Source organism: Seriola dumerili, unplaced genomic scaffold (genome assembly GCF_002260705.1).
Source record: "Seriola dumerili isolate Sdu_G_001 unplaced genomic scaffold, Sdu_1.0 BDQW01000609.1, whole genome shotgun sequence".
In the NCBI taxonomy this organism is placed as follows: Eukaryota; Metazoa; Chordata; class Actinopteri; order Carangiformes; family Carangidae; genus Seriola; species Seriola dumerili.
This window is the reverse complement of record NW_019174864.1, coordinates 953,254-980,995: the sequence shown is the minus strand read 5'-3', so window position 1 is coordinate 980,995 and position 27,742 is coordinate 953,254. Positions and strand designations below refer to the sequence as shown.

Genomic DNA, 27,742 nt, shown 5'->3' with positions numbered 1-27,742 from the left:
TTAGTTCAGTCTCTCATATTTTACTATTCTTACTGTTTTCTGTTTTTATTTTCATTTACATATTTATCATCTACTGTCTTTATATTGTCTAATTGAATTCTCCCTCACTTTATTGTACTATCAGATTTTTTATTGTAAAACACTTTGAGCTACATCTCTTGTATGAAAAGTGCTCTATATATAAAGTTTATTATAATTATTACTATGCTGAAACTTCTGATGCACAGTGATGAATCTCCCTCATGTGAGCACTGTACTTTACGGTTTACTGTATTATTAGTAGTATATTATTCTAATAAATACAGCACATCCCTGTGAAGTGATTTCTGTGATATCTGTAACCAAGAAGAAACCTAACATGACGTGGAGCAGAAGTTCAGGGAAGTTGAATCAAACCAAAATATTGTTAATTTATTTTTCTATGAGAAGATCAAAGTCGTCACCCTGATACTAATGACCTGGGAGCAGTCATTTCAATCATTTAGATATCAGGTGTGACAGGAAGTGAGAGAGGTGCAGTGTAACTACATCCTGTGGCTGTGACGACCACAAACACCTTCTGACATTTCCAACAGTACAGCTGTAAATAGAATTAGTGTCAGGACTCCTGTTCATACTGTAGTTAAACACGTAGGTGAAACACTGTGTCAACAGAAAATCTAGCACTTCTTTCACTTGAACCAGTAGCTTTTGCTTTGAGTTATTAGCTACCTGAGCTACAGAATTGAAGTGAGGTTTTTTTCAGACTTGGCTTTAGAGCAAAATGCAGGCTACTAATAATAATCTACCGCATACAGTAAATAAACATTTTGACCATGGAAGTATTTTTAATCCCATTCATACAAATCTAGTCTTTTAACTTGAACTCTTTTAACTTTAACCACCTTGTTCTGGTGAATGACAATGACTGCAGAGCTGACCCCCCCGCACCCACCAAAAAAAAAGTCCTCCCCTGTCAGCATTACACAGATATGGTGGCAGCTGCCGACAGAAGACCTTCCCCTCTCTTTGCTGAGATCACAATATTCAAAATCCCATCTGTACCAAGTAATTATTATTCATTTATGTACAATGATTAGCATTTGTTCCATTTGGAGTTAACCAGCTACTGTGTGAAACTGTAACACAGACATGTAGCAGTGTGATGGTAGCTTCACTGAGCTCTGAGTTAATGTTATCATCATGTTTTCAACCCGTTCAGAAAGTGATTTTTCTCTTCCCAACAGGAATCAAAGTGATCGGAGGAGTGAAGGAGCTAACTGGAGAGGAGTTTGGAGTCTACGTCAAACGCATTTTACCAGGAGGCCTTGCTTCAAGTGATGGTAAGTGCTGTGCCCTCTGAGGGTACATTCTCTTCTCACAGTGTCCCAGGATTCATTTTATTACTTCAAATTCAAATTTTACTGTTTTACTATCCAAAGAAGAAAATTCATTTGGTCAGAGTGAAAACACAGAGGCAGTAGAACAACAGAGAAGGTACTGAAGAAAAGAGAGGTGTCCATCATCACCTCAGAGCACTGTGTCCCAGGAGTTATCCCTCACCAACTGCTAACTTAACCGTCCTCCCCAGATGAAGATAACCGTCTGACCCGCTCAAGGTGAAATGTCTGACAATAAAACTAGAGACAAATTACTATGCTGCTGCTGCTGGTGAACAATAAAAAACAGATTGTTGAAATCTTGATCTTCTGTTGCAATATTCTGGTGGAGGGAGTGAGTTTGGATCATTTAAGATGTGGCGTATTGTTATTGTACTATCATTCTCATTTAGAAAAATAGAAATGAATTATTTAAATTATTTTTATGAAGCTGCCCTACCAAAGTATCTTTGATTCCTGTGATCATTCTCGCTGTTGTTACAGTGAAGATGATGTTGATGATGATGACGATTATTAATTAATTCAAATTCAGGCTAGGTGGTGAAGCAGGTGAGGGTCTATAGAGACCTGGACATTGACACAGACAGAACTATGTCCTTGTCTCAGCATAGAGACTGTGTACAGGAAGGTCCAGCAGCAGAGGAAACATGTGAGGAAAAACTCTTTTTAACATTACAGTCAACAAGTCAATGAATTAGTGCTCACGTTCAACATCTTGGTACAACTACGTATATTTACATATATATCCTACACAACCTGATGTCATGAGCTCAGCAAAAAGATTGAAATGAAGTATAAAAAATCACTTGGAAAACTGATGAGAGTATTTCCTTAAACAGATATAACAGTCTACTCAGGTAAGTATTATTGGCTGCTTGAGTCATATTAGACTGGACTGCAGCTGTTAAACATTAAAAGTCAGGAAAAATAGGCAGGAGGGAACTGTGGGAAACAGAGAGGTAAAATCATGTGAAAAGTGACAGGATGATCTCAGCAGAAATCTTCAGTAATGCAAAGTTTTAATGAATAACTCTTTTCATGTAATCCGTCAGCAGTAATATACCAGGATAGCAGCTGTTTGTATCAATTTCTATTCCCTCCTTCCGTTCTTTACAGAAATGTAATCCAACATGATTTCAGCTGCTGCTTCTCTTTCATTTTACCCGTTTTGGTTTTTGGTTCTTAAAACCACAAATATATCTTCTTATGGATCAACACTTCAAATAAAACACAGAAGAAGAGGAAAATATGAAGCTTTGAATATCCTTCCATGTGTATTTTGAATGAGAACATCTTGAGTAGCGATGGGTATCGAGAACCGGTTCCAGTTGAGAACCGGTTCCAACTGGTTCAATCCATCGACATCATTTGCCTTCATGCTTAACGATTCCCTTATTGATGCCTTCAACTTCCTTTTTTTTTTCTTTATTGAATAGTGTATAGTTACAAAATGTATCAACATGACCCATATAATGAACAAAGACAAACAGGCATCACAACAATACAACTTGCAAACACATAAAAAAAAAACAAAAAAGTAAATAAAACAAACAAAAAACACAAAAATTTTAAGGACGACACATAGTAATCAAATTTCTTTGTAGAACTCTTTTAAAGCACTTACTGTATCAGCACATTTCTTATCATTATAATTTGGATACACTCAGAGTATTTCTTAATTTCCATCCTGAAGGGCTCAAACGATGGGCAAGACCTTGAGAACTTGGCCGCATGAATGTGAAACTTCTCTAGAAAGATCATTAAGTTAACAACTCACTGCACCTTCTTTATTTTATTAACATAATATAATAATAATATAGCTTTGGCATCTAATCTTATAGAATAGTTGGTTTGAGTGTCAAAATAATCTTCCATTTTCCTCCAGAATCCTGACGTGTCCTGACATTCAAAGAATAGATTATTTGACTCGTCTTCCCCCTTACAAATCTCACATTTTTTATCAATATTAACACATCTTGAAACATATTTGTTAGTGGGGGAGTATGTATAATTTTGTATTGAACTTCTTTTAGTTTATTTGGAATAACATATTTGTAAGGTAGAAGCCATACTTTGTCCCACTGAATATTGGAGAAATTTTCCTCCTGGAGAAATTTTCCTTTTGCTATAAAAGTAATTTCAGTCAATTTAAAGTCAACTAGTACTTCCCAGTTTCAGCAGAGCAGTGAAGGGCCGTATTAGTGATGTGTCCATTGCGAACAAGCCGGCTCTTTCAAGTGAACGTGAAGTGATGTTTTGGTTTTTTTTCTTCTTTTTTTGTCAATTAATACAAGGCAGACAGCAGCCCCTCATCGAGGGATTGAACAACTACAGAGCACTTATCTATATTGTTCAGTGTTCAGAGACTCATAATAAAATTTGTCTCGTGTTGACTAAACCTGTATAGGCCTACTTTTTTCCAGACAGAAAATCCACAGGAAGCGATAAGGGAATCGATAAAGAATCGCATCGATAAGCAAAATTGATAATGGCATTGGTATCAATAAAATCTTATCATTTCCCATCCCTAATCTTGAGGATGACTTAAATGAAACAATAACAAGCAGAAGAGAAGTTAACGATATACACAGTGGACAGTGTCAGAGCGCCGGCCGCTGCAGTGGCAGAAAAATATTTCTGGGGCTTCTCTCATGTGACCATGAAAACATGACTACAAAACACACAGCGTTGTCGTGGCCTACTTTCTCTGTGCCGTAGATGATGGATATGTTGCACTCTTAAATAGACAGGACTCCATCTCTGTTTGGCAACTGTGTTCTCCCCGGTGCTGTTTTTTTTCTAATAGTCTTTTAAGAAGCAACTGGAGCTCGCATCACAACGTCACAAGAACGAAACACGGCACACCTTGGCACCCACTGATGACATAAAGTGTTGCGAATACTGTGATACCCTGAAATCGAGCAAAACAATAATCAGAATAGAATGAGTGTGAGTGTGAATAAGTGGATAAATACATAAATAATAAATAAGTAAAGAAATAAATAAAATGGGAAAATAGGGGAAATAATACAAAGATAAATAAATACAGAGGCAAATTAAAACTGAAACATCACTTTATGTCATATTTTATTACTTAATTAATGTATATATTTATTTTAACATTATTTTTGGCACATTTAATGGCATATTAATTTATTAATTGAGTCATTTATTTACTTTTGATTTTCGTAGTTTCAGTCCTCCATACAGAACACAACAGATTCTTGACTTCAAAGTCCCTTGATCTTCCATTATATCACTTTCTCATTTAGCTGCCTGTATAAGGATCAAAGAGCTTTGCCGTCTCTTTCCTGTGTTCACCTGCTCCTGACTCATCACAGTGAATCTATTGCAGTATGAACAGTAGAGCAAAATATCTGCTGCAGACTGAAAACTCATCACCACTCACTGACTGGGATAAATTCCCAATGACTGCACGTAAAATAGCTGCAATATTCAGCTATTAATCTACACCAACATCACTTGAACACTTTCTCATAACGGGAAATAGCGTGGGATCATGGGAGTTGTTGTCTTCACCACCATTAACATAAAATTCTCCCTGTTTGGATTCCTTCAGTGTCAGTGGTTCAGGAAATCAAACAGACCCAGTGATTCTAACCGTTAAAAACACTGAATAAAACAGTTTGACATTAAAAGTCAGTGTTTGAGCGACGCTGTACGGAGGACAGAGACTCAGGGAAGAGCTGGAGCTGAGATTGATGCTAACCTTTGTTCTGATTGTTTCTCTGATAACTTATGAACCAGACGTTCAGCAGGTTTTTACCAGCAGCTGAATTCTCCACAGAGGTGTCCTCCTCTCCATAACAAACACACCAGGGGATTAAAACCAGTAGAAACACTGAATAAACCAGTTTGACTTTAAAAATCAGAGATTCAGCGCCGCTCTTCAGTGACACAGGACAGGACGTCTCCAGCAGCTGGGAGCTGAGCTGTCTAACATTTCCTCAGCTTGTTTCTCTGATAACTTCAGATCCTGAATGAATCCGTCCTGGGCCACATTGAAGAACCGCATACTCCATTGACGTCTTGTGTCTCAGTCTGATTAGTCCCAAAACAGTTTATAATGAATGGAAAATATTTTGCTATTTCAAATGGATAAAACCTGATTTCATTATAAGACCTGTGTGCAACCCCTCCATGCCCCTCTCGCTCTCGCTCTCGCTCTCTCTCTCTCGCCCACTCTCTCTCCCTCTCTCTCTCACTCACACACACACACACACACAAGCAGATTGACGATGGACCTGTCTACAGATTGGCTAAAAACAACAACACATACCTGCTTATTTGTATATAAAGCAGGGAAGTGAGATCCAATCAAAAGTGGTCACTGGAGACATATTTTAAAGCAGGTGTGATTGGACGTTTTTGTTATCAGATCACTGAAGATGCATGTTAATACCAGGTCTGAACCAGGCCTATTATTTTTTCTACCTCATTCAAATCAATGAGGGGAGGCTAAATAACAGAAACACCAGCAGCAGCACAGAGAACATCCTCCACAAAGGTGAATCAACACCTCTCTGTGACACCTCACAGTGTCAATAAAAACTCAACCTTACAACTGAAAACTGAGTGTATATTGTGAACATATAAACTGATATTGAAAGATCAACACTTAAAGGTGCTATATGTTAGAATTGCCAATGTTAGAATTAACTCTTTGAGTTCAGCATCAAACTTCATCCCTTTACTCACCAAAAGCTGTGTGTGTATTGTTGTTTCAACTAAACCAGACTCTTGTAGCCATGAACTAGCTTACCTTACAGCTAACAGCTAAAAAATTAGCACTGAGAACTAGCATGAAAAATATCTTTATAGACTCCATAAACATGATTTAAGTTTGAAGAGTTTAACTACAGAGCAGACAGCACTGATACAAAAATATATGAAGTAAAAAAACTTGTTCCCTCTAAAACAGTCTGTGTCTGTCACAGGGAGCTACTTCCTCACATGAGGAATAAGGACTAAACTGAGCAGGTATAGACTGAATCAGATGATTCCTAACTTGCTCCTGATTGGAGAAATTGGAAGGATGGTAAAAAAAGAAACACACAGAGATGTGAGTGAGTAAACCATGGAGTTCCAAAATCCAGCTGCAGAGTAGTTTCTATTAATCTGACAGCAGCAGAAAACAATGAAAGCACAAAAATAACTAAAACAATGAAACAAATTAAAGGCTAATGTAGCGTTAACACCATAATTTAGAATTTGCTCTTGCTGAAAGGGGGCACCAATGAATGAATGAATGACTTCATTGATAAATTTATCAATCTCATATCGGAAGCCATGACTTCTTGATTCAATGGATCTCCAGTCTCGACGTCAAAAGAACACAACAGGACAACAACTGGGTGTAAATAAAGGAGTTTATTAACTAAACTACTGTCTACAGAGTAAATGCAAGGTGTAATAATCATAAAGATGAAAATAATAATGAAATGAGCTGTTTGATGATTTGGCAATGGCAGGAGAGGATATGTTATGGCTATACACTATGGCTATACAGCTAATGATGCTACAACTATGATGAGATTTGATGATTAAATATTGATATATTTTGACATCAACCCAGTCATGAGCAGAGTGTTAAGACCGACCTACTGCGAGTTGCGCTGTAGCTGAAGACCCTCGGCTGGAACCCAGGTGGCTGTGGTTGCCTTGGTAACCCTGGAGATGCGCAATCTAGGCGGGTTCTCCTGGAGGCCGTGTCCCGTTGATTTCTGGTCGGCGTCTCTGCAGGCGGTCTTGCAGATGTGTTATCTGCCAGCATCTCTTGCGGGTTGATGCGAAATAAACTCTAAGGCACTTTTTTGACTTGGTCTTGACTTGGCTTATAAAATTAAAAGATTGTGCGTATAGACAAAAAGAATGTTTCTTGAAGCATGTGGCAAAGAAAGAATGGACGCGGACAAAATGATAAAGTGCAAAACCCGTCTTCTCCTGTGTTTCCACTTGGAGAAGAGAGTAATTTTCCACTGAACTTTTGAATAGTTTAATTCTATAGTTTCCCTATAAACTCACACATCCGTCTTCCACCATGATCATAAAACATTAACTGAAACAACATATAAACCTAATGGCACTAATAATGACAGACAGGAGTAATACAAGTGTGGATTTCATATTACATCCTTCAAACCTGGAATTAATCATGATACAAGTGGTTAACTGATCAAACTAAAGCTAAAAGCTAATAGTCTATAAATGTGGATTACACAGCAGTTCTTTGACTGTAATAATAATAATATGGACATGCTGGATGTCATGTAGTGTGTGTTACCTCGTGTGAAGGATGCTGACAGTATGGTCACATGAAGGACATTGTCTTAAAATCTACATGTTACATTTCAAACATTCTATGGGATAGAAGTTTGGGATTAAACTATTGCATAGGAACATCTCATGAGTTACAGAACAGCTAGATATTTAATTTTACATTCTTCCTCAGATCTGTGTCTGTGAAGAGAGTTCTGCTGGTCGATTCACCTGAATGTGGGTTGTAGTTTATGACTCTTATCTATGTGTGTGTGTGTGTGTGTGTGTGTGTGTGTGTGTGTGTGTATTCATGCATTGTACAGAGAGGCCAGGATTCACACTTTAGTGTTAATCAGTCCTTTTGTTGTTACTTGTCTTATATAAAAAACAATCAAATATCATTAGACAGAGTCTTATTGTTACAAACTGGAGATTTTGCCTATATTCTCCAGTTGTCTGGTGTCCATTGGTTGATCCTCTGGAGCTGACCCTTTGACCTTTGGTCTGGTTCTGTGTCTCTCTGACATGCTAAAAGATGGACTGTTTTTGGGAGAGGGGTCCTTTGTCTCTGTTTCCTATCAATTTGATATTTGATGGTGGGAAGAGTCGCAAAGTGTCAATTTTGGGTCCATAACTCTGCATGTCCTTATAATGAACTTCTCTAATGGCTCGTGACTGATGCCAGGCCAGGAATGTCCGCTACACTATGGTGGGTGTGTTACAATAGAACGATTGCATTTTGTTCCTGTATGTTCCTCTGGGGTCCATTAAATGTTACTTGTGATTCAGCTCAGTGTCGAGAAGAGCTTGTGTTCTCCTGCTCCTCAGCAGATCATCACAGCTGATTTTACGGACAGTGACTGAAACAGAGGTCAGAGTCTCTGTTGATGGAACTGCCTGCTTCAGTTGTGCGTACATGTTCATTTCTCACAATTAATGTGAGTTCAGATTTAATCCCGTGAAATTCAGATTTTGCTCAGTAACACTTAGTTGATGAGTTGTTAATAAGTATAGTTCCTCTAATGACTCTGACACAGCACTGTGAGGGAGATAATGACGAGTTACTGGAGACTGGGAGATACTGTATTAATGAATCATGAGGTAATAATCAGTTCATAAATATCACAAATTTCTTCATGAGTCGTTCCTCATTAACTCTGAACCCCCCGCTGAGCAACACACAGCACTGATTTGTGCACTCTACAGTTAAGTGATCCTGCCTACTGAGTAACTACCAGTAGTTCCTCATTACTGACTTGTTTCCATAGTAACAATACACTATTTTGTGTACCACACTGTTAAGTGTTATTAGCTCAGTAGTTTTTCCAACTGGTGAGCACGAGAGAAATGATCTACTTGATGACACCTGCTCCACAGTCTGCAGTCTGTCAGTAGCTGCAGACTGTGGAGTGAGATATTGTTTTCAGGTTGTCCGTACGTCCCATCCTCATGGACATGATATCTCAGTAACGCTTTGACAGAACTTCTTCAAATTTGGTACAAATGTTCGCCTGGACTCAAACTCGAATTTGGTGGTCAAAGGTCAAAGGTCAAGGTCAGTGTGACCTCACAAAACACTTGCCATTACTCAAGACTTCACAGCAATTATGACAAAATTTCACACAAATGTTTAATATTTCCTCTGACTCTGGATAAACAGGGATGTAACCCGAAACTAGTCTGAGTGGAGGAGGCATACAACCACCAGGAGGTGATTCTAGTTTTTCAGTGAAAATGCAAAAGTTACCATTCCAACTGAAATGACTGACTTGCATCGCGATATCTGCCAAAATAATCACAATAGGATTTTTGCATATCATTCAGCCCTATTACACCAAGATGAAGGGAGTTACCACAGGCCAGAAAGTCTATTTTTATTTTATTTATAGTAAAATACCAGCAGCTGTGGGCTTTTTTTGCAACTGTAAATTTCATAGTTGAGAACTTTTGTTCGTTTACTGTAAACTACTATTAAAAAAACAGATATAATATAAACCTATTTACGGTAAACCACTGTAAAAACAGATTAACTGTAAACCTTATTACAGTCTGTCTCATTGATATGGACACATGCTGATCTCAACAGCAGCTTTGTGAGTTTAGTGGACAAGTAATTTGGTCATTTTGATCTGTTTTTCAGAGAATGTAAAAAAGAAAAAACAGTTTCTTAAAGCTGATAATTGACAGTGGGCTTTGTTGTTATTTCCTGTAATCAGTCCAGATGGACTCAACATGGACCAAGTCTCAAGATGCATTCTCACCAGTTCAGCTTGAGGACTCACATGTCGTCCATCAGGTGTTCACCTTCTTCGGACACAAAGCAGAAGTGAGAGCATGATCATAAACTCACAGGCTTCTTTTGTTAAACTGAGCTCCAATGAACTTCACATAGAAGAACGCAGCACTCTGGAGTGTAGTTCTGCAGGTCACTTTGATAATCAAGTTTTTTCTCCTCTTCTTGGTCTCCTCTGTCCACCACAGGATTACAGTCACTCCACAGGAAAGGTGGACGCAAACATGCATTTGTTTTCCTGAAAGTGGATCCTGAGAACCATCAGTTGAATATCTGCAATGAGCAGCCACTTATTCGATTTACATTGATTAACTGGAAGCTTTATAATGCATCAGATCAACCTGAAGCTCAGGGAGATGACACAGATCCTATCACACCGTCTACTTCTACATAAATATCTCTCTCTCTAATATGACTAAAGAAACTTTCCCAGGACTCATGTAAGACACACCTGGCTCAGAAGCAGTACATGAAACTGCTTCATTTGAAACAATAAATGAATCCCTGATGGGTACTCTCCTATTTCCACCAGAGGAGCAGGGATGGCAGTTCTCAAAGCTCCACGACACACTGGTCTGAATCCAGTTTACTGAGGTCATAATCACCTGCTGATTCAACAACACACCCATAATCTAAGATTGATATGAATCTGCTCTGCTTCCACAAACTCACGACATTCTCCAGAAGATGCCAAATGATTTTTTGATAACAAACCTACACTTTCCCCTGCAAGACAGCACTATGATGTCCAAGTCTTTGGCATTTCAAGCACAGCAGAGGTGGTCTTTGATAATTCTTCACTTGCAGGGTTTCCCACACATAGACTTTACTTGGGAGAGCCGCCCAAGTTTATCTGCGCCCTTTTTTTGACATTTCATTTGTATGTTTTTTAATCGGTCAGAATGACACTCTCCGTGATGCATTAATTATTCTGTACTCACTCCCCTGTACCGCTTCGTTCTGCTAACGTGCAAAGACAAATAGAGAGAAAGAGGGAGATGCATGGTATTATGTTAGAAGACATGGACATGGTGGATATTGAACCAACAAGTCAGTGCTCACTTCCAGTGGCTGGTCAGTGAAGCTGCTGCAGGTAATGAGACAGCTGAGGGAGAGGCAGGAGTAGCAGGTCACAGTGTGGCAAAAGCAATATGTCACTGAAGAATATTAAATAAATGCAAATGTTGTTTTAACATTCACACGTGTTTGTTGTTGATCACTACATCAATGACCCACCACTCTGTGGGAAACTCTGACTTGATAAGATAAACAACCAATAAATACTCTTTCTGGGAGTACCTCACCAACAATCGTTTAACACAGGCATGTCCAAAGTCCGGCCCGTGGGCCGATCGTGGCCCGCTGACTGATTTTAAACGGCTTGCCTCTCAAAATATACAATATGTGGCCTGCCACACAGTATTGATTAATGAATCAAGTTCACAATGCATTTTTTCCCATTCACCTGGAGCCAATGTTTTCACAAACAGACTGTAAACAGGCAACAGTGATTTGCCGCTAGGTAGCAGTCATGGCCTCAGCAAAGAAGCGTAAAGCCGACGACGAGGGCCGCTGCTTTCAGGAGCGGTGGAAAGTTGAAAACTTTTTCACTGAAAGTCAAAACTGTTGAGTTTGTCTCATTTGCCAAGAGACCGTCGCTGTTATGAAAGAGTTCAATGTGAAGGGACATTACGAGACTAGGCACAAGTCATACCAGCGACTGTCCTGCAGGGAGCAGGTGGAGAAAGTGAAACATGCTACCTAGCCTCCCAGCAGTGGCTTTTCACAGCGCATGGTCCCCACTTAGTTTCACATTATGAAATCTGGCCCCCATTCAAAATACTTTGGACACTCCTGGCTTATCTTTTATTTTTCCTTTAATTCCCTCTCTGACATGTCACCATAAACGCCATAAGAGACACCTTCAACCATGATCTTTCACTCTAAATTCCTAAACTTTTCCTATTCTCTTGACTTTTCCTAGTTGCACACCACCAGGATTTATCCATTTCTGGAAATTTGTGCATCCAGTCCTTCACCAACTGATTGAAGTGATTCAGCTACTTTCAAAGGGTTTACTGCTACCCTGCTGCAACCTGATCCTTGATTTTATACACAATTTTAAAATCAGTTGCAGCTTTCATGACCTTATTTCCAGTTTTCTGTACTGCTGTATCTTCCCTGTCATCCTCTCTCTGGATCTATCTCCAGCTCTCTGCCCTCCTCATATTAACCCTCCATCCCCACTTGTGGCCAAAGCCATGCACCAGCGAAGAAAAAAGACCAGAAGATCAAAGGAGGAAAAGAAAAAAGAGGCTCTCCACTGAGAAGTTTGAGACTTGAAACTCCTTACACACACTAGAGATTCTAAATCAAGCTGATTTCAAGAGTGACCCACTGGTTACCACTGGTTACCACTGGTTACTGGTTAAGTCCACAGTCTTTAATCCAACATCAAAAGTCGATTAATTCATTCTAACCAATGCAACAATGCTCAGCAAACATTCTAACAAGAGTTTCTGCCCTGACCTTACGTTAGCTGCTGTAACTGTAATCCATCATTTAGATAGAATTATATTGTAAATTTTAGGATAGATAACTAGATTGTGGTATTTTCCCTATAATTTTACCAAAATTTTATATTTCCACAGTAAAATTGTGTTTTTATTCCTCCACGACAGCGACAGTCAGAGCCAGAGGCATATTGTTTTCAGGTTGTTTGTCCGTCTGTCCCAATGTCATGGACACAATGTCTCAGTAACACCTTGATGGAACTTTTTCAAATTTGGCACAAACATTCACTCAAGGACAAATTGACTAGATTTAGTTGGTGAAAAGTCAAAGGTCAAGGTCAGTGTGATCACAAAACACTTTTTAGCCATTACCCAAGATTTCACAGCAATTATGACATTTCACACAAATGGTTCATATTTGATATGACTCTGGATAAACAGGGAGTGGAGACAATATGTAGTTTCTACATATTATGACAGTAGAAATTGATGTTATACTGTTCCTTGATTTAGGGTATTTCAATATATCTACTATATATATCTATTATACAGTGATACACTATTTTGAATTTTATGGTGATCTGGTGCTTGTTGTTTTATATTAGTGTTTATAAATTGTGTGTATATATTGTTGTTTGATATTATGTTCAGTACTTTCCTGTATGTATTTTATGCTTGAGTTTTACGTTTTTTTAAAGGCATTGGAAATTAGCTTTGTCTTAAACATGCTGTGGTATGTGGCATTGGTTAATGTGTAGTTGTCCCTATACAAACATACAGTATGAGAGCTGTCAGAAACCATGGCCTTACCTAAGAGAGCAAACACTATGGAGTGATGTTTGTGGAGAAGAGCCTGGTGATATACTTTTCACACAGATAATATGTACATCATAGACTTTCAATACTGTAGAAGTGTAAACCAGTTAACAATTTACATACAAACTACAATAAAATGGTTCCAGAGGATGCTGGTGTTTCCTGATGTCACTGTGTCTTTCTACACCTGATGATACCTGATGACTTTGTCTCCAGTGCATAGCTTTAAGCACTACAGTGACAGAAAATGGAAATGGTTTCCCATTATTGTTTTACCAGTTCTTCCTGTACACTGTGGAGCTGATCATGTGACCTTTATTTGACCTCTGATAGGAAACCTGTTGCCAGGGGACCAGATCCTGGAGGTGAACGGGGACAGTCTAGTAGGAGTCACAAGTGAAAGGTGAAAATCTTGTAAAATCACATTTATCTCAGTTTTGTTTGAAGCCTATGATTGAGTGAGGTGATGCTCCAACAACAATGTGAATGTGTTTTTGTGTTTGTTTCACAGAGCTGTGGATATCCTGAGAGCAGCCTCTGCAACCAATCACATGCGCCTTCTCATAGCCAGAGATGAGGAAGCAAAGTAAGCAGATGTCTATGTCTACATAGAAACAAACACCAATGCTAACTCTTGCCTCTATCTCGTCTTTATATTTTACTGAAGTTAGCATGGTAACAACTAGCCCCGTTCCGTCTCCTCACTTTCTGATAGCGACTCACTGTGTCCAGTCTGTCCTCAAGACGTAGCTGCTCAGAGGACGTATTATAACCTCTTATCTTGTAAACTTAATGATGGCTGCAGCTCCTGTCAGGAGACAATCACCACCACCCGCTCCCAGCAAGAAACTATGTTCAGCAGCAGAGCTGCAAAACTTACAAATAGCTTTAAGTCACACCCTTCATGCACGTCATCATTTATTCAATAAGTCTGTTTTCATTGATACATCAATCATCAACCTCAGACAGGCCTAAAAGCTTTTCTGTGGTTTTTCAGCTTTGTGTTGAATATCTGTTGTTTCTACTCAGTTTCTTTATGTGCAAACTGAGAATGCATAAAAAAATAGCTGGATGACACACTTAGGAACTATTCTTTCACAACATTATGTTACAAGATGCCGTTCTGTTTCTACCTGTCCGTTATCATCATGACATCTGAGGTCCAGCTACATCTTGACCAAACATAACAAGCTCATAATCAGCTATTTGTTTTTGAGTTCATTGTGAAACCAGAGAGGATGAACACATCAGTGAGGGTTAGAGCATCATGTCAGTCACCTGAACTTGATTTCCCCCCATGACACAGTTAAGGTGCAGGAAAACATCACTGTCTAATGAATGATGTACATGTCAGTCCATATGACTAAGAGCCTAATTTGTAATCAGTCAGTGTGAATACAAAACAGACCAGGACTAACAGGAAACAAGGCTGTTTTTTCTCTTCATTGTCATGGGGCCATAGATTTTACAACGGGCAGCTTTTAGGAGAGATTTATTCAGGACAAAAGCAATATACTGGAAATGTAGAATGATGAAGAGCTGACTGAGAGGTTTGATTCTGTAGGAGAGATGTATGTGAACTTGTTGAAGATGAGCTGTCACAATGCAGCCTTGTCACCCATGTTGCAGCTGTTAATTGCACTTTGTTTTCACACAAACAGCTCCTTTAAAACATTGACAGACATGATTGACGTTCACAAGTCCACAGTCTGTCATTTTAGACCTAAAATTGTCTTCAGATTTAAGCTGAATATCTGAACATATACTGTATGAGCTTTGTGTGGTGGTCTGTGTTTCAGCACCATGGACAGCATCATGGGCTGAAGGGGGCAGAAACAGAGACAGACTCTATCCATGGTGCTGACACTGACAGATCACTGACCAAGACATACATAAACCTGTTCTAGGACTTTATTCCATTAACCCTTTGCCTTTATATCCTCACCTCATGATAACTGTAAATACGACAGAGGCAAAGAAAAAGAAAATTAGACTGAGTAAATAAACAATAAACATTCCAACAAACAAACAAACTCACAACTTAGTCAGAAATTTACACAAAATCAGAAATTATACAGATAGCAAAGATTGTTAACAACATATCATCAGCAGCACACTGCTAGGCAATAGCAAAGAGAGTCTATAACAAACGATGATGCATTACAAGCAGCGCCAATGTTAAGAAATGGTATACACTTCCTGTTTCCTGGGTGGGTGTGGTCGTGATTGATTGTTCGTGAAAACATAACAACAACACAATACAACACTTGATACACTTTGAATTTGCACCTGATTTTACTGCTGATCAACCCAGCACAAGATCATATCAGTCTCATACTCTCTGTTTTCCCTCCAAAAACACTTCAAAAATAATAACAATAATAGTGTTATAAAGAAAAGTTTGAACTTTGAATACATGGTTTTACCTTTAGGTCGCTCTAAACTTCTGCAGCAGTGAAGCCAGAACCAACAGAGAGAAGAGATCTGTGCTGTGAGATCTCAGAGTTTGTTGCTGAGACAGAGACAGGTCTCCAATAAAGTTCATTTTCTCCTGATTTGTCTGAAAAATGTCATTTTAATGTCAGAATGTCCTGAAGATTTGTGGCTTGTGAAAAATTGATCCAATATTTATTTCAGTGATTATGAGGCTAAAGAATCATAATCTTCTCCCATTGGAGTGAAGAGACTCAGACCTGCTGCTGGTCTCCCAAAGGGGCAGGAGGTGGAGAAACCCACCTGACACAGATACAGAAAATTACTGTAGATGCACTATCTCCTTTTTCAAATGTCTCTGGCAATAGCCATAGACATGTGGCCACATGATCGTGCATCGCTAAGACAGGGCGTGGTTAAGATGAGGCTGAAGCTTGGTTGGAGCAACCGATGTAAAGTCTATTCTAAAGACTGGTCTTTACAAAGACTGATTTAGAAGTTAGGACCAGGCTTAGTAAAGGACCAGTTGGTGAAACTGGACCCTGCAGGCTGCCAGACCTTCAATAATGAATCCAGTTTTCTGATGAAGTGCAAAGTGCTTCCAAAACCAGAGTAAATTAGTGCTCAAATACTGGCCTCAGTGATGGCAGACACTGGAGAATCAGTGTTCAGCTTTCTAATCGTACCACAACCAGTCTGGGTAGAAACCAGGTCAGTGCCAGCTGTCAGCATCACAGGCCTTGCCTCCCCTGTAAATCCACTTCAGACAAAATGAACCTGTAACAGTAAGTTGACAAAGGTGGTGGTGGATCTGCATATTTAAATGAGCAGGACTGTTGCACATGAACGTCTTCCGCCTGTAAATCCTCAGTGAGGAGGCTCTGACGCAGTCAGGATTTACACCTCAGCTGTTATCGAGAAAGCATGTCAGACGCTAGAAGTCAGTACTGGTGACTAATGTGAACAGGATGGATTAACTGGGCAGATCCCAGTATGAACATGTAGAACTGTGGATCACAGTGTTAACAGTGACGTCTTTACATTAATGAAGGTTAAAAAATGTGTAGTGTAATTTCAAGGTGATTATTACTGTCATTTAGTGATGGATTCTCCCAAAATGGTGTCACTGGTGAGGTAGCCTAAGCCCCACCACACACCACCCCACCCCCTCCTTGTCATTGTGTTGCATGCAGTGGAGTGACAGCAGACTCAGGAAGGGGAAAGAGCTTAACCTAGGGCAGCGCTCCTGACGAGATGAGCCATGTGTGTTAATCTGTGCTCCGTGCTTTAACTACCCGGCAGCCCAGAGCAGAGGAGCTGGAGGGGGGAAATGGATGGCAGGAAGGAGGAGGGGGGGCGGGGGCTGAGGGGGTGGGGGGATTATGCCTGTCTGTCTGTAAAAACAAGTCAAAACTAGTTAAAACTAGCTTAGCACTCACTACATGCTCACCAGCTGTAAGAGCCTTGGAGAATATTATAACGGAATGAAATCACCAACTTTTTCAGCTGGGTGAACACACTGATAGTAAACAACAACAACATTCATGACTGCAAACAACAAAAATGAATCTTCATGTAGTTACTTAAATGTTTCTATTGGTGTCAGTCACAGACTCATTCAGTATTCAGTGTTTTTGATACAACTGTACAGAAACTAGACAATTCTAGACACTTCCTTTTATCATTATTTAGTTTGAAACCAAAAAACAAATTCACATGGTTTCGTTTAATTTTTAATTCTAACCCAAAAAAGAAAAACAAAAAATCAGGTGGTCTGTTCATTTTTTGTTTCCAAAAAAAGCCAGAAAATATAATTCCAAACAAACATTTTTTTAAATAAAATTTTCTCGAACAAAAAACAAATAGACCATGTGATTTCGTTTTGGTTTATTTGATAAATCAAATAAAACCATATCAATTTGGTTTTTGGTTTCAAACTAAATAATGATAATAGGATTTGCCAAATACCAAAAACTGACCATATTTGATTGGACACCAAAAACGTTTTGGTTTTAAAACAAATAACAGATTTATGTTTTTGTTTTTTTAAATTAAATTTTTAAATTAAAAATGAATTACAGATTATCTGATGACACCCAGACTGGAAAGTGGCACCTCAGATTTATATAAATATCAGCATCACAATTTATTGATCATAATTGGAGCCAGCAGACATTTCATGACCACATCTAAGCTGAGAGCTTGTGTTACAATTTTTGAGGAGATTTGTAATTAGTAAGCAAGTCATTTTAATAAAAATGATTTATGATACTGAAAATGTCCCATTGCATACTCAGAAATAAGACACAGATGTAATTAATTATAATATTCTATACTTGTGAAATACAGTCACAAAGTGTTTATAAGAGCAGCTGTGGAGTAGAGATGTATACCTGTCTCAGACTGACCCAGAATGCAACATGCTATGATGCATGTGTCCCCTGCTGCCTACAAAATCAGCGCAGCCAACTGCAGCCAGCTTGGTGAACCCTTGTATTATTATAGAAGACACCAAAGAGACTGCTGTGATGGTGGCTGGAGGAATGAGTCGTCAGCATCATGACCAGAAGAATGAGTGTTACAGTTCAGATGATGAAGACTGCCTCATTCTTATGATTATCATTTCACACTGAGATGAATGGGCTGGCCCTGCTGGTGGCACCTTTGACCCAATCATCTGTTGCTACTGGTTATGAAACAGGTGCAGCCTGAGGGCGTCTTTTTGTGCTGTCCAAGAATAATTTGTGTCCTTATTTACTTTGGAGCCAATGTGAGCGCTTATCATAATCTGCTTAGAAACACCACATTCAAATCACCATCCACAGGGGATCATATCACACTGTGGTGTCGTGGATGATAATGCTGTAGCAGGAAAAACAGGAAGCAGATACACTGTCTCAACACAGTGGATACTGATGCTCTGAGGTGAAATTTGTCAATATGATTATTCACAGGGTGCTGGTCAGTCACCTGTGTGGATACTGATGAACATTCATGAATCACATTTACCTTATTTTTTGTGCTTAACTTAACAGCAGTTTGTAGTATAAAAGCATAAGTTTTTCAGTTCTGATTACAATACAGTTATTGGATCCCTTGAAGAAAAAAATCTATCAACAAAACCGATTAAGATTAGATGTAAAACAAGACAAAAATGAAAGTCATATAAAACAAATTATGAACAGCATAAAAGACAAACAAGAAGTTACAGTATGTACAAAGCTGAAGCGTGACAAGAGGAAATAACAATACTATCATCAGTTTCCATGACAACAACAAAGACAGCCGCCTTTCACATGCAGTTGTGGCCTACTGATTAAAGGTGTGACATAATAAACAGATCGTAAATACTTGACAATATTAAACACAGTCACTCTTCTTTGCATTTCCTGTAATAAGTAAAAACAGAAACATCTGGTCAGCTGATCCGCCTACACACTGACAAGTTTTCATTGTTATGATCAAACACCTGGAAATGGTCTGATATATCTACAGTTAATCAATAGATTTTTATCAATAGATTTTATTGGTAGGTGTAAAACTCAAGACTAACTGGGGCTCAGACACTAAACCAGTTTGTGACTACATCTCTCCATCTGTCCATGACGTCAGACTCCAGAATGAGTGAATCAGACACCAGGTCGTAGACCCACCCCACAAACAGGAAGCAAAACAAACAAACAACCATCACAAAAACAAGATACAAATAAAAAACCAGAGCAATGAAGTCAACACACGAACCTGATATTCACAGTCTTTACAGAGTAAAGTGAGAGACAGTCATTTATCCTTGTTATGGATTAAAAAGGTTCAACTTTTCACAGGAGCCACTTCTGTCGGGCAAAGTGAGGAAGTAATGTCAGCAGTCTGCTGTTTAGTGGATGGACTGAGTTTTGAGTACGTGAAGAGGAGGCAGCATAGAAAGAATGACCAGAGGTCTGTACCACGGAGCAGGATTTGAGGCTATCGAGGTAACTTCCGGTTTGACTCTGGGTTTTTAGTCCTATGACGGTAGTTCACTTGTTACTGAGGTAAATCACCATGGTAACTCCTAACCTGCTCCGGCGCAGCTTAACTTCAGAGGATCAGATCAAAACCTGTCAACAGCCAAACAACTGACCAATCAAATCACTGGAAAAACTGAGCCATTATTCCTACAGGATCCTGACAGGGACAAAAGAGTTTACAATAAAGTGATAAATAATAATGAGCAGTAGAAATAAAATATAAAAAAATCAGTGGAATAGTTTTCCTGTTTGAGTCTTTCCATGTGTCCACTCTGGTTTTAAAACAAAGCTTCTAAAAAAAATGCATAGTTTATCACGCTAAATAAATAGCCTGTATAATAACTATTATAGCTTCATTTTAATTCAACAAATATTCTTTAAACCAACAGGATTCCTGACAGTATCAATGCTTTTACTCTCTTCTTCATCACTGCAGCTCAGAGCAACATGAGGAGACTCTGTGACCACAGCTGGAAATAAAAACTAAACCTCTGATGTCTTTGATTTGAACAATGATCCACACACTGTTAATTATTTCCATGATTATAATTATGATTTATAATTTTTGAACATTTCAGTCGTTCTGACTCATCAGACATCAACTACTTCTCTCTTTTCTTTCTCTCCTCTCTGCAGCAGAAACCGTCTGACATTAACTTTAACTGTTTTATCTGCTTCACATGTTCATAACAGTTTGTTCATCATCAGACTGAAGAGGAAATAATAAATAATAAATGCTCAAATGTAATGATAATTCATGCACTTATTTACTGACTTTAATAGAAATTATATTTAGACAGTGAAACAATATTTTATTTGTATTTTTTATTCCAGTCATGATCACATTGTTCATATTTCACATTGTTGAATATTGAATATTGTTGAGTATCAGTGTTTCTTCTCATATCATATTAAGAACTTCATTCATGGTTCTGACGATGCTGCTTATAATTAATAACTCCGCCTCTTTCACATGAACGCGCTCGTAGCTGAACAGGTGAACCCAGGGATAACTGAGCCAGTTGATAACCTGCTTCGTACTACAGGTTATCAGGACGGTCAATGTTAGGTTCAGCTGAGCCAGATAACTAAAAGTTATCCTGGGTATGATGAACTTGCTTCGTAGAACAGGCCTCAGGTTACTGCAGCAATCATCTGAACAATTCTCTTTTTCTTTCTTTGAACAGGAGAGAGTTCGCTGAGCTGCTGGAGAAATATGGATCCAACGGCAGCACAGGATCAACACGCAACTCTCCCATCCAGCAAGGTAGGCCAACCCCTGCTCAGGCCTGTGTGCAGCGCATTACACACTCAGGTTTATTTCCACAAGTACTAACTGTAGTTTAATGTGGGCAGACTCTCATGATCACGCTCCTTTAAACAGTGTATTGCAAATTCTCTGAAGAAAAAGGTGGACTACTCTTCCAGGACGGACAGACATGAAAGACTTATCATGGCCAATATGGTAAAGTCACAGTATGATCATGACAAAATTACAGCTTGTAACCATGTATGAATGATCTGGAGGACGTCAAATAACTTCCTACTGCTGCCAAACGACCTTCCTCTCGTTGACAGAGGACTAAGCCTGCAGGGTAATGGAGTAAGTCGGCCTTTAAAAATGGCTTATGACAGTGCACTTGTCCATTACACAATTACGAACATCTGTTTGAGTTGGGAAGGAGGCAGCCAGCTGGTTCACATTTGTGAAAACAGGGTTTCAACACATGAGCAGTCTTGTGTGCTCTGAGCAGTGGATGGTGTTGATACATCAAAGTCCAAGTCCAGGATCAGGAAACATGGATTTAAGGCCTTCCCACTGATGCAAAGCTATCATATGTTCACACCATATGTCTCACACATAAAGACCAGGAGACATGATGTACTGTTTGTATGATGTGTGTGTACATGTGCCAGGAGCTGTACACACTCAGAAGCAGGCTGAATTCTGAACTGATTCAACCATCATCATCACCTCTGATGAAGAACACAGGCGACACTACAAGCTTCACTATGTGACAACACGTGGAAAAAAACAGATTATACTGTAGCTTTAAGCTACTGAAGAATGAGCCGTTTTAAAAAGGACTAGTGCAAAATATGCCAGTGGTTGAATGTAACTAAATACATTTACTCAAGTACTTCAGTACAGATTTGAGGTGTTTGTACTTGAGTTTTATGTATCTTTATACCTCCACTACTCCAGCTGAGGGGTGAATATTGTACTTTTTACTGCTCTGCGTTTCTCCGCCAGCTTTAGTTTTTATAATTGTTCACGTACTTCCTGTCTACTGAGAACTATGTATCTCCAAATTTAGTGACTTTGAATTTAAATGTTTCTGATGAGATGAAGGACTCAGTAAACTTTTTAAAACCCTCTTGGTTCAGATGGAAAGTGCATCGTCTCAAAGCTGTCTGTTTTTCTGAGCTCATGTTAAGTTGACCTTTTAGAGATACTTGGTTCTCACCAGCCAGAGACGCTACAAACACACAATGATCTTATAGAATATGATGCATGTTGTCACTTAAACCCAAGATTATATAAAGTAGTAAAAATGAGTTCAGCCTTAAATATCTAATTCAGAAAGCATGCAACAAAAACACACAAACCTCCAAAACAAATGCAACAGAAAACAGCGCTGCATATTGAGACAACACAACAGAAGAGCTCCAGGCCTCCACCTGTAGACTGTATATAAGCTAATGCTAATGCTTGCTACATTGCTCTTTTATAATATTGTAAAAACTACAAATGTAAAAAAGAGCACAAACCTTTTTATCTCCTTTTATCAACTTTTTATGTCGCCTATTTTTTCTTTCCTCATGTTCTCTTGTTTGGTCAAAGGTCAAAGGTCCAGTCGTAGGTCTGGTCTCTCTGGTCGAAGCTCATGCTTATGGTCAAGTTGTTCCACTTAGCACTCCCCCTAGAGGCCTGGAGCTGTTCCGTTGTGTTGTCTGAATATGCAGCGCTTTCTTCTGTTGTAATTGTTTTGGGGGTTTGTGTGTTTTTGTTGTTGCATCGTTTCTGTATTTGCAGCATGTTTGTTTGTTCATGTTTTTGTTCTGTCTTCCTGCAGCTCGTTTTTTCATTTGCAGCACATTTGCGTTCATGTGTTTGTTTTGTATTTTCATATTAGGTGTTTTTGAATCTGTATCTTTTCTGAATTTGCAGCTCGTTTCTCCTTATGGAAGTGTTTTGAGCGTGTTTTCTCTTGCCAGCCACAATATCACTGAGAGGGAGAGAAATAGAGAGAGAGAAAAAAATCCCAGTTGGTTATGTATTGGTTAGGTATTGATGTTTTTTTCTTTAGGGCCTTGGCAGAAAACAGGTAGGGTGGGGTAGGAGGTTGGGGTGGGGGAGTCTCCACCATCCACAGTTGGGAAAGGCATGCAGTACTGGGGAGGTGGAAGGTGGAAGGTGTTTTTATTAGTTATAGTCCAGTAATACAGGGGTGCAGCACAGGTAGATGGGACGTGTTTTGTATTGTTGTCATGCTCCAGAGCCTTGAGAGGAAGCTGACAACACTGAGCACTTGATACTTTAACTACACTTTGCTGATAACACTTGAGTACGGTTTTGAATATATACCAAAGGTGTTTTCTCAAGTCCCATGAACTGGACCTGATATTAAACATTACAGAGTCATGGTGCACTCACATAATGAGTGTTCACTCAGAAGCAGGATCTATGTGCAGCACCTCTTTTCAGCCTTTTCAACTAACTCACTATATGAAGGAATCCATGACATCTCTGTACACTGCTGAACTGCACCCTGCACCCTGCACCACCACCCCCATCCCCCACTATGAAACTTACCTTTGATTCTAAGGACAGGACAGAAGCAGTGGATAAAAAAAAGTCTGGAGAATATGTGTGCAGCTCTGCAGTTGGTTCGGTCAGCATGTTGGGTATTATTCAGCACTTACAGTCACTCAGGCTTAAACGTTTGACAGGACGATGCATGTTTTTCAGTGGAGAGACGCAGTGCTGCTGGAGCTGCAGGGAACTGATGAGAGCCCTCATCAAATAACAGCATCATTGGGGGTGTCCGAGGTCATCTCTTTTTTTGGGTTGAATCAGGAGCCACTCTTCTTCTGCGATTGTGTCAGTTCTCAGTGATATGTCTGTTCTTTTCCACCTGCTTAATTTATGTTCCACTGCCCTATTCGTCTTTTCATCAGCATATACAAATTCATAGTGACAGTCAGCAGCAGCATGCCAATAAAGAATCAACATAAGGCACTGGAGGATGGTGTACAGCAGTGGAATATAAGTAACATATCATTGTCTTGTGACACAACACTAAAACAAGAAGCTGTACCATCAGTCACTTCAGTTAAACATCTTTACTAATCTCTGTTTTGTGTTTCATGTTCTGTTGTGACAATCCAAGGTGGTCGCTACCTGGACAGCACATCATCCGGCTCCTCGTCTCGCTCCCAGAGTCCTCTGTTGCTGAGCCCAGCAGGATCTCAGAACATGTACAACAACAGTGGGCCCATGCTGCGCTCCCTCAGGTAAGAGTTAATACATTAACCATCACACTGCTCTATTGTTGTTGTGAGACAAGTCATGACCAGCAAATACTCACACAAATCACAGATTTACAAACTGATGTTTAGATTTGCATCTTTATTTCTCCTGCCAGCTGAGCAGCTGAGACATCACATTTCACATAATCCAAACCCAGACCCTGTGCACAGCTGGAGCAGGATGTGTGCTCACAGGATATGAAGCGCATCAACAATCAAAGTTGTAAAATGGAAACATTCATTTCAACAGCAGCAGTGAAAGCTGAGGTCAATCAGGCCATTATAAAATGTCTGGTGAATGTTTTTACCCACGCTGGGGTTCTCTCCCTTCCCACACTCCTGTGGTACTTTGTGGTGCCTCCAGTGGCCAGTCCACACTTTGAGATCTTCTGCCAAGTTTGACTGTGTTTTGTACTGTGAAATGAAATTTCACCATTCTCAATACCAAATTTGATACCACAACAAAAACACACACCTCCCTATAATCAGTGTACAGCAGCCGTTTAAACTTGCTTATAGACCCATGGCATGAAAAAATGTATTTAAAAGTCACTGTTATATTCTGACAGACTGACTGACTGTAGCTGCTAATGTTGTGACGACCCAGCTCACATTATGAGCTGTAGCCACGTAAGCTAATGTTAGCCTAAACAATGTAACACTATCCTCTGTGAACGTTGTGTGTGGAACGTTGCTACTAAACATCATCATCCAGGGCTGGCAAATGAAGCCAACACGGAAGAACCAAAACCTGCAGTTCCTAAAAATGACCACTAGAGTCGGGCTCCATCAGTGAGTCAATCCCCATAGACTCCAATGTTAAAATGTCCAACTTTACAGCAGAAATAAACATGTTTACAGCCTGGTACAAAAACAGATTTTGTCTCTAGAGCTAATTTCCTTCTTCATGACAACTGTTTATATAACTCACCTGTTTACATTTTATTAAGACTTAAAGTTATGGAGAATTGAGGTTGTGGTCTCTTTGAGTAACAAGTGGGTGAGTGTATACTTGCCACAAACCATCATGCACCAAAGTCTCAGCTCCACACACCCCTCCTCTTTGCCCATTTTTGGATTAGCTGGGAGTTAGGGTTGGAGTCAGACACTGCCAAGATGGCTACGGTGGCGCAGCTCACTCTGAGCTTCAAAACCGCTCTTCAGAAACCTGTGGGTGACATCACAGAGGCTACGTCCATCTTTACTTACAGTCTATGGCAGATGTCAGCTATCACAATTCACACACAGTAACAGGAACATTCAGGACATGAACATGTTGACAACATGTTGTTGATATAAAGTGAACAACTGAGACTCACTTAGACATCAGATCTGTTCAGAGTTCAGGATGTCTGAGCTGTTTCCTCCTCTGACACCATTCACATACTGACTGTTGGTCATCTACAACTTAACTAACAATCCATGTCAAATACTAAATATTTCCAGACAACATCAACATCTACGGTTCTATCAGTATTTATGATACTGTAGAAAAACAAGTACCGTCAGAATTTCAGAATTTTCTTCGACTTGGTAACAAAGTGTCGGTTCTTGTGACATCCCTACACTGTGTACCCCCTACCTACTCAGAGGAAGTCAACAGTGCAGCACTAATACTGCCCCCATGACCTAGTTATGAGTTAAGTGGGACAAATACAGTGTAAAAATGAACCTGTCTTTGCTGCTCGGTAGCAAAACATGAAACTGAAACAGTTTGTTGAAGATGTCTTTGGTGTTTCCACTCTCCAGCCTCTGATTATTTAGTAACCAATGTACATGCTAATACAGATACATCTACGATAAGCTAATATTATCCAAAGTATCACTTAAATTCTTCTTGGTTGTAATGCCATGAAGGCATGATAAAGGTTGTTCTCAGTGGTTGTGTGTCTCTGTGTTCTCATTGGTTGTGTATCTTTGTTTTCAGTGGTTGTGTGTCTATATTTTCAGTGGCTGTGTGTGACAGTTTCCCCTGCCACTGTTGACACACCACACCAGCTCCCCACACTACCATACAACTCACATGCCACATGTTAGCCAGGTAGCTTGCTACTGCTAGTTGGTGGGTGCACACACTAAACTACATTTAACACCTTAGCAAGTTCCCTGTGCTATTTTTCTTTCCTATAATACAAACACACGTTTTGAGTTGCACACACGCACGCACACACACACAGACACCCTTTTTAGTTCATTTTTTTTTATTGTTTAAAGGTTGAAGGCCATTGTTGAAAATTAATTTTGTTTCTAAGTCTTACCACAGCACTTCCTGGTTCCGGGCAGTGTCAAAGGACCTGAGCATGGCGTCGAGCTGGCTTTTGTAGTGCCTGAGGGAATTAGGAGCATGCTCAGTCCATCCCACTGCACCGTGCCAGTTGATGGGGATGTTGGATGTGGTTGTTTCTGTGTCCCTAGTTTGGGATATTGGGTGAATTCTGTGAAGATGCCTGTAATGTGTGTGTTGAAAAATGTAAATATATTATTGTACAGGTTTCTGAGATGAGAAACGGCCTGTGGCCCCCAATTGATTACTTATTTAATTCCATTAGAAGATGGTATGGTCCAGGGGGAGGGGCCTATTCTATAAAATGGAGGGAGGTCTGCACTGCCGGGGGGCAGTTAGAGGAGAGCTGTGCAGCTGTGCAGACTGATTGAGGGCTGCATTTTCATGTTGTTTTGGGATTGTCTGGGAAAAGGACAATAAAATCTTTAATTTTTTTTGCACTGAACTGACTTTGTCATGCTTCCTGTCATCGACATTTACGATTAAAGTACAGTTTTCCAGTCAGCCTTTCGCCAACCTACCCTCACTCAGGCCAGAGTGTGACACTGTGTATCTCTGTGTTCTCAGTGGTTGTGTGTCTGTATTCTCAGTGGTTGTGTGTCTCTGTTCTCAGTGGTTGTGTGTCTCTGCTCTCAGTGGTTGTGTGTCTCTGTGTTCTCAGTGGTTGTGTGTCTCTGTGTTCTCGGTGGTTGTGTGTCTCTGTTCTCAGTGGTTGTGTGTCTCTGCTCTCAGTGGTTGTGTGTCTCTGTGTTCTCAGTGGTTGTGTGTCTCTGTGTTCTCGGTGGTTGTGTGTCTCTGTTCTCAGTGGTTGTGTGTCTCTGCTCTCAGTGGTTGTGTGTCTCTGTGTTCTCAGTGGTTGTGTGTCTCTGTGTTCTCGGTGGTTGTGTGTCTCTGTTCTCAGTGGTTGTGTGTCTCTGCTCTCAGTGGTTGTGTGTCTCTGTGTTCTCAGTGGTTGTGTGTCTCTGTGTTCTCGGTGGTTGTGTGTCTCTGTTCTCAGTGGTTGTGTGTCTCTGTGTTCTCGGTGGTTGTGTGTCTCTGTTCTCAGTGGTTGTGTGTCTCTGTGTTTTCAGTGGTTGTGTGTCTGTGTTCTCAGTGGTTGTGTATCTCTGTGTTCTCTGTGGTTGTGTGTGTCTGTGTTCTCAGTGGTTGTGTCTGTGTTTTCAGTGGTTGTGTGTCTCTGTGTTCTCAGTGGTTGTGTGTCTCTG

General features: G+C 39.7%; 1 protein-coding gene across 1 annotated transcript in view; it reads left to right on the top strand.

The window, feature by feature from the left end:
- Window positions 1–27,742, top strand: part of LOC111236272 (syntaxin-binding protein 4-like) — an 80,759-nt gene that overhangs the window by 14,766 nt on the left and 38,251 nt on the right. Inside the window, exons 3-7 of the mRNA XM_022764948.1 lie at window positions 1,227–1,322; window positions 13,614–13,683; window positions 13,792–13,866; window positions 20,908–20,987; window positions 24,115–24,238. Of these exons, the coding sequence (XP_022620669.1) occupies window positions 1,227–1,322; window positions 13,614–13,683; window positions 13,792–13,866; window positions 20,908–20,987; window positions 24,115–24,238 (445 nt within the window). The remainder of the gene's footprint in view (window positions 1–1,226; window positions 1,323–13,613; window positions 13,684–13,791; window positions 13,867–20,907; window positions 20,988–24,114; window positions 24,239–27,742) is intronic.